Source organism: Syngnathus acus, chromosome 13 (genome assembly GCF_901709675.1).
Source record: "Syngnathus acus chromosome 13, fSynAcu1.2, whole genome shotgun sequence".
NCBI classification, from domain to species: domain Eukaryota; kingdom Metazoa; phylum Chordata; class Actinopteri; order Syngnathiformes; family Syngnathidae; genus Syngnathus; species Syngnathus acus.
The window spans coordinates 7,787,654-7,800,966 of record NC_051098.1 but is presented as its reverse complement, the minus strand read 5'-3'; the positions used below and the strand labels follow the sequence as shown (position 1 = coordinate 7,800,966).

The 13,313-nt window shown below is 40.8% G+C and overlaps 1 protein-coding gene across 2 annotated transcripts in view; it reads left to right on the top strand.

Annotated features, from left to right (window-relative positions):
• ets1 (v-ets avian erythroblastosis virus E26 oncogene homolog 1) overlaps positions 1 to 13,014 on the top strand; it is a 35,297-nt gene extending 22,283 nt beyond the window's left edge. For both annotated transcript variants that reach the window (XM_037267641.1, XM_037267642.1), the window contains 7 exons: positions 5,765 to 5,884; positions 6,327 to 6,527; positions 6,791 to 6,868; positions 7,660 to 7,905; positions 8,899 to 9,159; positions 11,508 to 11,626; positions 12,629 to 13,014. In XM_037267641.1, the coding sequence (XP_037123536.1) occupies positions 5,765 to 5,884; positions 6,327 to 6,527; positions 6,791 to 6,868; positions 7,660 to 7,905; positions 8,899 to 9,159; positions 11,508 to 11,626; positions 12,629 to 12,844 (1,241 nt within the window). In that variant the 3' untranslated portion in view covers positions 12,845 to 13,014. The remainder of the gene's footprint in view (positions 1 to 5,764; positions 5,885 to 6,326; positions 6,528 to 6,790; positions 6,869 to 7,659; positions 7,906 to 8,898; positions 9,160 to 11,507; positions 11,627 to 12,628) is intronic.
• Positions 13,015 to 13,313: the final 299 nt, after the last annotated feature.

Here is a 13,313-nt window from a genome sequence, read left to right as displayed (position 1 = left end):
CATCTGGTACTAGAGCAATTTTGCCATTTAGGCTACTCGTCATTTTTGGTCACATAAGAGGAATATAAGAAAGCTGGGTGCCATACATTAGTGATTGTAAAACTGAGGAGGAATGTTAAGCATGTGGGATGAAAACATTGTTGTATGGGGGAGACATTTATTTATCAAGTATCCATCTGCAGTCTGTGGTTTGCCTCCTGCACATACATACTTTCCCACCACTAGGACTAGGGCCTCGTTTTTTTAAAGACACACAAAAAACAGCTGGAAGTTACATATTTATAAATATACTTTGGTTCCAAAGACATTTTCGCTGTGTATTTGACCAAATTGTTTTTATTTTGACGAAACAATATGTTGTTTTAGAGATGACAATCTTACTTTAAATGTTCTGAACTCTTTTCTTGATAACAGACTGTTGTATTAATTAATCACCATGATGCTCTTCTTTGGTTGAACAACGCATTACTTGATTTATGATGCAATTAAACAGTGATCGGCATAATTCTTCAGTTAAGTGAACAACTGATGTGTACATATCACTAATTTACAGCAGCAGTCGTTGTATGACAAGGGAAAAAATGAATATCTAAAATTAAAGTTGACTCTAATTTGCAACCTGTTTAATTTTCTTCCTCAAGCAATGGTCCACCGATTGTTGATCATGTGACTGTCCCAAATAATATGGACTTACATAAGGGACCTGGTTGCAGAATGTATCAGCTTGGCTGTAAAAATGGGCCATGTTTTGTGGAAAAAATTGCAACACTCACAGTAAACTGTTTGTCAGATGTGTGGTCTGTTTGGTTTAATGCTCAAACAGTCCCCCCAGAGCATCCCCTGTTTGTTTACATCAAAGATGGAGCCTGTACTTGAACCACCTGCATTCTCCAGTGGAACACTTGGTCAGTCTCATTTTTCCCTGCCTAGTGTGGGAATATTCCTTGGTAGGATCCAAAATCTTGAATTCAGTAGCAGAATTGGTAGTGGTATGGGATGATCAGCTTAGTCAGGTGTTTGACCTTAAAATAACAGAATTTCACAACGTCTCCAAACAAATGACGTCTCTTAACTGTATTAAAAACAACAAAAAGTAGCTGACAAGAACCTTGACCATTCACCCATTAAATTTATAGGTGACAAATGGCAGATGTTGCACTTAACTGAAGAAAAGAAGTTTTGGTGATATATTGCGAAAAGCGTGTTACTGAAACTTGAGGCACACCTAAACCACAGGCCTTTTCACACTTTGGAAACTCAGAATGCTGCTCATAAGAAGGATATGCAAGCTAACTGGCAGCCAAATCATGCTGAAAGTGTTTAGTTTCCCCACTTACCACAAAGAAAAAGTACCATCAAAATACTGGTGAAAAGATGTTAAGCGTCTCTGAGGGCTAAGGGCTGGGAGATAAGCAGAAACAGTAGCACTAGCACATCATACGCTAATGTGATTTGAGAGACTTATGGAGAGGAAATAGAAGGAATCGTGTGGCTGCTGTGCTGTATTAGTCTCACTTATTGTCTACTTCAGTAGCCGCCGTGTCTGTGGTAGTGATGATGCGGGACAACTCCAGTTACATTGCCAATGACAAATGTCAGCAGGAGTGGCTTCACACCGCACAGCCTTCCATACACCACCACAGGCTTGTGCTCCAACAGGGCAGCCAAAATACAGTGGTTGCTGTCTAAGAATAAAACTACAGTTTCAGCATCATAGTCTGTGCAGGAGGGCTGGTCCTGGTTTGTGTAGCGGATATGGCCAACACTGTCCTTGCGTTAGGAGCAGTCTAGCCTTCACGTTGGTTAGAGCTGCTTCTGCGCTTCTATTCCTGGTCTTTGGAACTGAGATGGAAATCTAAACAGCCGTCTGAACAAGCAGCCCTCTCAAAACCAGACTGCCATGCTGCCCTCTTGCTCCACTGCCGCCAAGAGCCGACACTTCATCACTCTGAATGGGCTCCCTTCATTTCTGTTGGGTGTGTGAGCCCATGGTTTCAAACCAAGGGTTCTGATAAGATCTCCATCAAAGGTTCTCCCAGATACAACTGTCACCTCTGGTCAGCTGTGGGTAGATGCCCATGCTTAAAAGTGCCAATTGTAAGACCCCCTCTCCCCCGCCCCATTGCTTTAACTGGAACTAGATGCATGTTTTGTGGGATATTCGCAAACACCTTAGTGGTGGATCTTAAGTATCTGACCTTTACCTGAACCCACAACTTGCCCGATTACCCAAAGGAGGTGAACAGCCACAGGAAATTGACTCTTAAGATGTTTTTTTAAAGACCAAGGAGCAAAGTTTCTAATTTATTTTTTTTAATTCCCCACATGTCTGCTTCTCATACCGACCCGCAGCCATTCACAGAATCAACTCTGCAGGGCTAATTATAGCTCAGTTGGATGATAATAAGCATATTGTCCCATTGTGTTAGCTTTAGTTGCATGCGATGCTTGTATCATTGCATCACAAAAGTGGAGACGGCAGTTTAGTCAGGCTTTATGAATGAAACGAGTCTCCAACAGAGCCTGGGAGATGGCACAGATCCCACAGTGATGTCACACCAGAGACACTAAAAATGAGGGAGCCTTGTGAGACCTCCCGTTCATGAGATCATATTACAGGCTGGTGACTCATCCCCCATACTTAGCGGTCCTGAAGCACCTACCTCCTCAGGATGTTCCTTGGGTATCCTATTCAACCCTGCCCTGCTGTATACTCTTTTTGAAGAAAAGACTGCAAAGAGCTCAAGGTCACACCTGTCTGGTGTTCAGGCTTATTTATTCCAGAAGTTGATGTTTATAATTCAGGTCTTTCCAAAACCTTTGCTGGTTGTTGGGAATGGGCTTGCCTGCAACTTTCAAGGTGCTCAGCATGCTTGTGAGACTCCTTTTGTGAAAACAGCATAGTCAGCAGCCTGTCCATTATTCAGAGAGGTGTGGTTAATCAATGCCTAAACAACTGATTCACTTCTCCGAATAGACAACATATAAAATAAATTATTCTATATGTTCTACAATGTATTTTCCACATTGGGTCTTGACAGTGCCACTCCTGCAGTTGCAAGCTAAGTGGGGGGAACCACACTGCCTAATGTGGAAAGTGATGACTTGTGGATGCTTGAACTTGCTTGACCATTGTGTTTGTAATGGGACTTGCAGACAGTGAAATCCTATAAGGGCATCATTTACTAGATACCACCTAGAATGATGCTAGCTTAGCCTCTTTCACTAATGGATGCACACTGCACATTAGCTCTCTGCCGCAGATAAGGCTCATATGGATCATTCCCAGAGATGATAGTGCTATTACCATTAGTCCTTTAGAATGGAGTATGTCCTGTCTGCACTGGCGTGCCTGTCTTTAGTGCAATTCACAAAAGCTTAAAAAATCAATATACTTGGAGAAAACAATCTGTGATAAGTGTTTCTTTTCCTTAAACAGAAACATTTCGATATCCTTTGTTGTATCACTTAAAACTCATTTTAAACAACGGATATCACGTCTAAAAAGTGAAAATGCCTGGCAACCAGTTTGAAGATTGCTGGTTTGAGTCCGTTATAAATATTTTTGACAAACACACTAATCCCCGGTTACCACTAATACCACTTCTGCCATTAGCATACTAATGTAATTATTTACTGTGGGACTAATGGGCAATTATCTTCTTCATTATCCAAATGCAAGCAAAATAAATCTCTCCCATTGCAGTTTTGGCGTTTACGCTCACCGTAGCTCATGTTTCTTGCATCAAAGAGCATTAAATGGCAGCTCTAAGTCTTGCATGTCTTTGATGGAGGATTTCGTGTTACAGTGGGTTAGAGTCTTCAATAGCAAGTTAAAAGTTGTAAGGGCTGATAAAAGCAATGGGGAGGGAAAGGCTCAAGCAGTTGGAAACTGCAGACAAACTCAACTCGATCCAGTTTAAATAAAAGGCCACACTTTGTCGTGTCCTTTACATCAAAGCATAGACTGTCTGAGCCCCAATCACATCTCAGTTTTCAGCATTTGTAACATTTAGCCTTCTTTTAAAAAATCAAATGGAGATGAGAAAAGCAGGTTTTTGTATTTTGAGGCTGCATAAGTAGTGCATACATATATAATAATTTATCATCAAATGGAAAGGAAAAGTGTGTGTCAGTTTAAATGACCCTGTAAGTCTGGTGTTTATTCTATTTGCAGCAAATTATATATTATAGTAGCTTTCAAAATTATGATCACCAACTTTGCCATTCCACAGATATACTTTTTCAAGATACTACTAAATCACACAGGGTAAAACTATTACTTATTTTGTTTTTCACACAGAGCATAGGAACTAAAATAAAAACAAAAACTAATTTTACAGACTGAGATTGGTTGCATAGGCGAAAGGAGGGAAATTTGCTGTGAATTCCAAATTGGGTCGAGATGTCAGTGAGTGGTCATAGCAGGCGTGAAGCGTACGCCGCTTCAGTGCGCGCTGCAGGTTGATAAAACCACCAGCCGAGTGGAGATGTCTGAAAATGTGATGCTGCCATTACACAACAGTTTATGAGAACTAGAGCAGCAACTGCTGTGAGGTCCCTGCTTTTTTTATATATATTTTTTTATTTTTTATATATCATTCACAGTGCTAACAGCACTCGAATGATCCCAATTTGCAAACTTATGTCAAAGGTGACTGATGTTACTGATTAAAATCTATTATATCCACCCAAAACATTGGAGCTACATATTTTACATGTTTTTTGTATGAATCATGGGAGCAAACCAAGCACTTCACAAAAGTAAGCCTTATGCGAAATGATGATGTGTCTTCAAGGCACTCAAAATCTGGTTAAACTGTAACTCATATATACTCCAGCTTATCAGGCAATATAATGACGCAATGTCTGACTGGCAATAGTAATAGAACACATTGTACTTGTCCGTCTTGCTTATTAAACTTACAGCGTGCACACTTTTGACAATTATTTGAACTTTTTGTGATTTGTAGTACATTTGTCCATTTAGTTTTTTGCAGTCTGTCCTTGTAATGTAGGTGGCCTCGGGGTCTTGCCCAATGTTCCGTTATCATCGCCCTTGTTGGCCTCATGTGCGTCCCACACTTCTTAAGTCTGGTCAATCTAATTAGATGAGCGCGAGTCATCAGGCACTGTTTAAAGGCATCAAAGAGAGTTTTGTTCCCCACTGGGTGCCCACTGGCTGTGAGCAGAGAACAGTGAGTGTAGTGTTTGACTGAGACCCTCAAGATAGCTTCCCCCAACTTGGCTCGCCCTTGCCTACAGCCAAGATGACATCACCTCATCTTTTGACCCTTGACCCTTCCCAGGGTTTGACCCCATGCTTGGTCTGGCGACAGTGGGTCCACTGTGTCGGGGCAACATTGTAGGAGAGCTTTAAAGGGGGTCATGGTGTCACTGATGGGCACCAGGCGTTAGCCACCGCCCACCCACCTAACGTGAAGGTATGTGCGGTAGAGGGCAGCCATTAGAGAAACGGCAAATATACATCTTGTGTTTATTTGGAAACTGAACTCCAGGCAAAAGAATTTACTGAAATGCTTTGACACCTAAGGCAAAAATTTATGACATTCAATGTTTAAGATGATGATTGTTCCAGTCAGGTAGATGTTTGTGTTTCTATAAGTATTATTTAGTCACAGAAACTACCTGTAAGACTGCATTTTTCCTTTTGTTTGTGAGTAAAATTCCAAATAAACTAGTTAACACAATTTCTCCACAGTCTTATCCAACTCGTTCCTCTTTGTAACTTGTGATTTGGCAGATCCCGAGTGTGGAGATGTTCCCCTGCTAACCCCCGGAAGTAAAGAGATGATGTCCCAAGCGCTAAAGGCTACTTTTAGTGGCTTCACCAAAGAACAACAGCGACTGGGTATCCCCAAAGGTACTGTTTGCTTGTACACCATTTAGTTGTTTCAATGGAGGGAGTTGCCATCATTACAAAAAGTGAGCTCTCAAAACCACAATGTGCTGCATATGAAGCATCAGATCCTTCAGTAGATAACAAAAATGGCCTCATATGATTCATTTCAGGCTGACTGCAGCAACATCCTAGAATGTAGACAGCAGAGTAATTACACAGCTTCCTAATTGATGCCAACTGCAGAGCCTATTCCTGCTATTGGTAACAGAAGGACTGCTGTACGGTATTTGTCAGTGGAATTGTACAGATGTACCTTCATTAGTTCCTGCCTGTTTACATCCACTGATACCTGACTGTTTGATTTAAGTGGACTGATTATAGCCAGTTCTATTCAGAGCATTTTACCACCATGTGCGGCAAACGAATGTTGAAAAATTCAGTTATCCCCTCTGATCCTCTCCAGACCCCAGACAATGGACGGAAAACCATGTAGCAGCGTGGCTCACGTGGACTGTGAACGAGTTCAGTCTGAAGAACGTCGACTTTGACAGATTCTGCATGAATGGCGGCAGCCTGTGCGCCATGGGCAAGGAGCGCTTCCTAGACTTAGCACCTGACTTTGTGGGCGACATCCTTTGGGAACATTTAGAAATGCTTCAAAAAGGTAAATCAGCCATTTTCCTCACACAGAGGTTAGAAGGTTGATGACGCTAAAATGTAAAATGTGAGCAACCCACACAAGAGATGTGATCTCTGCTTGTATTCACTTAGTCGATATTTGCTGTAGTAACAGGAGCCAAACAGGAAGGCGCACGTTAGCTGAAGTCATTAATATTTCATATTGCTGTATGCAGTTACGTGATACATAAAATCAATGTCGAGGTCACTGACGCTTAGCAACTGATTCTTTATCTATTTTTCATGAAGAAGACACAAAGCATTACCCCAACAACGGACTGACCTCCAACTTCCAGGAATCCCGTTATACCTCAGACTACTTTGTCAGTAAGTACTTGCCACACTCAATTTCACTCATGTTGCAATATTATAGGATGTCATCTGAAAATAGGCTAGGACATTCAAACCTTGAAGAGAAAACGTTTCCCTATATTTAATTACCTTTAATGCAGCCCAATGGTTGTGTGATTATAAATAATTTTGCCTAAAACATTGATCCTGTCTTTTTGATTTTCCTTTCATGTATAAAAGAACCTTGAGGATTTTTGAAATCCTATCCAACATAATCAGTCGCAACATTTTGATTGTCACAGTGCCATCGATCACAAGAGTTCTGTCGATCCATGTTCATTTCTGAGCTAATGTTGCTTGAATAAGAAGTCAGAATGCATCACACAGGAATTCACTAATCACAATTATTAGAATATATCAAAACAAGAACTACACAAGTTTGTGTCGTTATTTAAACGTTTGACTTTGATACTATATCTGCATGTAGTACTTCCGATACTGAAACGACACTACAGCAAATGAGTGCAATGTTCAAAAGCTGACAGCTAAACAACATCTAATTCTTTTGTTTGTATTAATTTCGAAAACAATGAGGATCAAACAATCAAACAATCAAATGAGATGTAAACAGTTGTCACATTGGTGAATGTTTTTTTTTATTTTAAAAGCCATGATATCAGTGAAGCCTTGGCTGTGTCATCTGCCACAGTTGTTATAGTCTTTACATGAAGGATAATCACACAGCTTGCTCATAAGATTGATCCCACTCCACTGTTTTGCTCTTCCTTTTCCTGCTCTGCTTTCTCTCTGCTCCCCCCCATCTTTAGGCTATGGCGTCGAGCATGCCCAGTGTGTTCCCCCCTCTGAATACTCTGAGCCCAGCTTCATCACAGAGTCGTACCAGACGCTTCACCCCATCAGCTCAGAGGAATTACTGACGCTCAAGTACGAGAGCGAATACCCTGCAGTCATCCTACGGGACGCACCCCTCAACCCCCTGCAGGGCGACTACTTCTCCGTCAAACAAGAGGTGGTATCCCCTGACAACATGTGTGTGGGACGTCTTAGCAGAGGTGAGAGGGTCAAAACGTATGGAATAATTTGAAGTTCAGAATAATCTGCGGGGTTCTGTAGTGTGCAGATCCTCATGTTGTTTACTAAAATGTGCATGATTTTTTTTTTGGGGAGCCATGCCGGTGTTGCTGGTGCACATTTCGTTGCTGTCTGAGTGTGCTGAGGGTACCAGATGAGATAAACAGGTCCTTTGATGTGTTTGTGGTCTCGGCAAACCTTCTTTTCACACTGTTCTAGGTCGAGGGAAAACAGCAACTTTCTTTGGGAGGGGGGGCGAGGGTTGGGCAACCTGATAGAGACACACCACTATCTGCGTTTATAGTCCCACACTAAAACAAATAAATGCTCTTTAAGGTGTATGCAAGTTGGCAGTTTGACATTTTTAGCTTCAACCATGCTCTTATTAATGATAATGACGTTTACGTATATATGGTAAAGCTTGGACTGTGTCCTCAACTTCCACCTATGAACAAGTGCTTTGTGTACTGTACAAATTCCCGCTAGCCACTAAGATCCAATCCCTGTGCATCCCACACACCACATGTTACTTTTCAACCCCGCATTGTGCTCTCGTGGGAAAGTATTTTTGTGGCTCGACTGATAGCCACATGTGGCTCCAATTTGGCCAGTTGAAGATTTCAGCATCAATCAAGGTGCTGCATTATCTGTCATTTGTTAATGACTCACCAATGAAAGGCAGCCCTTATCTTTTCCAAGACCAAAAATAGCGAGACATTTGTGTGATTTTCTACTGTTTGAAATCAACTCCAAATGGTGGTTACAAGTGAAATGAGGTGTGAAATGCTGAGGTCGACCCATACAAAGGACTACTGTCAAGAAAGTGACGTGTTTTTTCTAATGTTTCATTATCTTAGGCCGAAAGCCAGCTTATTATGTATTAAGGTGAAGACACTTTCACACAATTGTCAGGATTGTTTAGTATCTAATGTGACTTTTTGTGATCTTTTTTAACCTTTTCCATTTCTGTGCAGGTAAACTGGGTGGCCAGGACTCTTTTGAGAGTATTGACAGCTACGAAAGCTGTGACCGTCTGACGCAGTCCTGGAGCAGCCAGTCGTCGTTCAACAGTCTACAGCGGGTACCTTCGTACGACAGCTTTGACTCGGAGGATTACCCCACAGCGTTGCACGGCCACAAGCCCAAGGGCACCTTTAAAGACTATGTGAGGGAACGCTCGGACCTCAGCAAAGACAAACCCGTCATTCCAGCAGCGGCGCTTGCAGGATACACAGGTGAGCTGTTTAGTAGGACATCATTTGAAACGCTACTACTTGGCGTCCTGTTGCCACCAAAAATGACACGTGCTTTTAACGAAGCAAGGAAAATTCTTGCACACACAAAAAAAAACCATAGCGCAGTCTCCTTTTTCTTTCTTGTTTTTGCTTCTCACTCTCTTTTGTTCACTTCTAACCTGCCTCTTTCTAATCTGTAACCCGCATCTCAACCTACATTTTTTCCAGGTTGTCTCAGCAATGCTGCTGAAACTGAAAATAAGCCTGCCCTTATACATAGCCAACCCAAGTCAAATTATCACTTCATCTTTTGTGGCATTTTCAGAGGCAGATAATGTAAATCTTCAAACTTCCCCTGATGCAAATGTAGCTCAAACCTACCAGTTCTGTCCAACACTCAGTCTTACATGTCGTATAATAGTATCCAAATCTAAACAACTGTTGTTAACAAGTGTTTCGAAGATGTATAATCTCGATTAGTTCATTTAAGTATTCGTTAATTACACATTCACATATACAAACAGCTTTTAAAACTTTTAAAAGCGACGGGGGATCTAAACAGTTGCTAAACTGACTGAAACATTTTAAAAATGGAACACTGTTAGCAATGAAAGTGATTAAAAAACGTAATTGTCAAGTAAATTACATAATAGCTTCAAAACACAATTAGAGAACAAAGAGTGGGGTCTGACTGTTCAGTCCAACACAAAAATACTGTCACTTGGTGCCGACTCATTTGGATGCAATTCAGTGCTACATTAGCCAATATGTTCAAAAAAAGATCTGAAAATTTCATGTAAAAAGTCAGAAGTTAAGCAGAATCCTTTTTTTGATCAGTGGTGACATGATACGTGACTCTGTATTGCGGTGATGAGATGGCGGCGCACAGAAAACGTAGTCAACAATTCTGTGGCTAACCAACATTTTAACAGCCATTTGCATTCAAATCTGTCAGCCTTGCATCATAGTATATTATATTCTAATGCTCGCAAGTGGTGACACATTCAAATTTGTCAGCCTTGCATCATATTATATTCTAATGCTCGCAAGTGGAGACACATTTTACACACAGCTAGTATGCTTGAAACAGTTCTGGTGGCAACAACAAAAATAAAGCATGCATTTAAGTTGAGTTGAGCTTAAAATATTTGTTTAAGTTCTGACACTCAGAGGCACTTGTTGGAAAGAAAATTGCGGGACAAAAAATGTTTGCTAGTTCGACTTTCATGGATAAAATTTTCCATTTGGGTGGGTCACATTCTGGGAGAGTACTGCGAATGAGAGGCCCCACTGTACACTTTTTCAGTACAAGGCCATTGTAAGATATTTTTGGAAACATTTTTCTTTTCATAAAACTGTAGTCTGCGTTTTATACACGAGAGTGGCCTTCGTCGCTGGTGAAGGGCCTCGCTGTTGCAGCGGCAGACGTTGGAATGTGAGTCAAAACTGTGAAAGAGGGCCAGTGTTAGCACCATATCCATTCTTACCGCGCTCAAACACAATCTGCATGCTCAGAAATGTCAAGTCAAGTGTGAAACTCACATGCGTTGTTTCCCCAAACGCTTTGGTTACGTTATACAAAGACGTATTTGTTTTTTCTCAGAGAAGTGGCTTTCGCTTCTATAGTTGCATATATGTATTTTCTTTTGGGGGGGGGGGGGGTGTATTTGCTGGGGCGTTGTGCTGCATAAGCAGGTGTAATTTCAACATGCACGCCTAAGCAGGAGGTGGGTTCGTGTACGTATATGCCGAAAAGCCACAACATCAAAGTGTGCTGCAGTCAATCTAGCACAGACTCAAAACCATTTCTGTTCTGCTTTTGTTCTTTTTTCCACCCACACTGTAAGCCATCAGCCTTCAACTGGTTATAAGAGTTTATTGCACAACAAATGTTAAACCTCACGCACAATTTGTGTTCCCCGGGTTCTACAGGCAGGTCATTAAAAATCTGTGATTTTGTCAATGTAGGAAAAAACAAATAAGTAAAAAGTGCTATTCTGAAGTTTAAGTATGAAGAGAGACGGGCAGAAAAATGAAAACACAATGAAGGACATTTTAGTGAATACATGGCCCTTCTTTGGATTTGCGCTGCTTCAGAAGGTTTAATTTAATACCCTTCTGACCCATATGAATATTTAACAGTCATGCATGAAAAAGCACAAAGGGATACATTGTACTTCACCTTTTACCACGGTTTAGAGTGTGACTTCTTTCTCAGTGCCTATTACCTGAAATGAACTACATTGCTGTGTGGCAGTGAAATACTCTTGAATGTCGCTCCATATTTTGATTTCAAGGAGTAAGTTATCCCAAAATGTAACACCTTGTGTTTTTCATGTGGTCTGCAGGCACGGGTCCCATTCAGTTGTGGCAGTTTCTCCTGGAGCTGCTGACCGATAAGTCTTGCCAGTCCTTCATCAGCTGGACAGGCGACGGCTGGGAGTTCAAGCTCTCCGACCCGGATGAGGTGAGAGGTTGCGAACCCCCCCAAGTCACACTGGCACACGTGCTGGGAGGTCCAAAGTAGTTAACCACATGAACAAACGCTGCTTTTACTTTGCAACAATTGTTGTTTGGTTCCATGAGGGTAATTGTAAAAGATGGGTGAGCCTGATTCCTACCTGTCATGCAAGTCAAAAGTTAAAAGTGCTTCTTTTTCTATAAGCACAAGTTAATTGATCTGAAAACGAGTTCTTTTAGCTCCTTTCGAATGGTATGATTGCTTTAATAAGTTATTGCTAAAATCATTGTGATTCAACTTCTTTAGTGAACATTATTCATGTTATATTGTTGATAATGTGAATGTTTGGACCATAGGAAAATTGGATTTCACAAAATTTGTTTTGATTGTAAAAATGAACAATTACAAGCAAACTTTTATTTTCACTATCATAGTGGAACACATTCAACCATGCGTTGTATAGCTATGCTTCTGAAAAAAATCCACCTGTTCTTGAACCTAACCCTTAAATAGTAAATATTACAAATTATAATACATAGTATTATATTATTGTATTTCTATTGTATTATTGTTGTGATGCTGATAATCTGATGTGCTAGAGTAAAAATGAGGGTAGATTCGTAATAAGCACAAAAAATGAATCTGAAAAAGATTACTCACTTCTACAATTGTACGATGTCTTTTTGATCAGTGTTACTAGATAGCAGTACAACTACCATTGCAGTATAAAGTTTTCTAATTAGATATGCACACTTTTTGCATTGTTTAGTGAGTTTAATTGTTGTTACGGAGATTTAGAAGTACGGATGGTGCATCTTGCATTAGCAATGCTATTTTAGCATTTCCCCCTCCTTCATACAAATGCTCAAAACGTAACATACAATTGCATCATTGTATTGTATTCTCTGATGATATTACCCAGGCTATAAAACATATGCTGTAATAATTTCATCATCTAAATGGCAAATCCTAATCCGCTCATTCTATCTTCTTCCCCTGGCTCTTTAGGTTGCTCGCAGGTGGGGAAAGCGGAAAAACAAGCCCAAGATGAACTATGAGAAACTGAGCCGTGGTCTGCGCTACTACTACGATAAGAACATCATCCACAAGACGTCGGGGAAGCGCTACGTGTACCGCTTTGTTTGTGACTTAAAAAGCTTGCTGGGCTACACTCCCGAGGAGCTACACGCCATGTTGGACGTAAAGCCAGACACGGACGAGTGAAAGTCGACAGAAACATGGAAAAAGACTTTGAAGCCACACGGACTGGCACTCATTAAGTGGTCTTAACGAACCTTTATTTGGGGGAGGGGACAAAAACCTTTTTAATGACTAACTGGTTTTGTCATCTTAGCGGTCTTGGGTGAGAAAACCAAAACCAAAAGCCTGTTATAATTATATATATATACATATATACAAATTCTTTATATATATATATATAAAGAATTTGGTTGGTGTATTTGCAGATATAGGTTCCACTATGCTGGTGGAGTACAAGACAGGACCAAGACGATTTTTTAATTTTATTTTTATTTTATTTCAGCTTGGACCAAAATGTGTCAAGATGATGAGTATTATTTTAGTGATGACGACAGCAGCCCATCCAACCCCATCAGCAGGCATCTACTGTATGTTGTGTATCAACTACAAAGGTAAATTAGCGGAAGCAAACGGCTCTCGAAGCCTTTTAGGA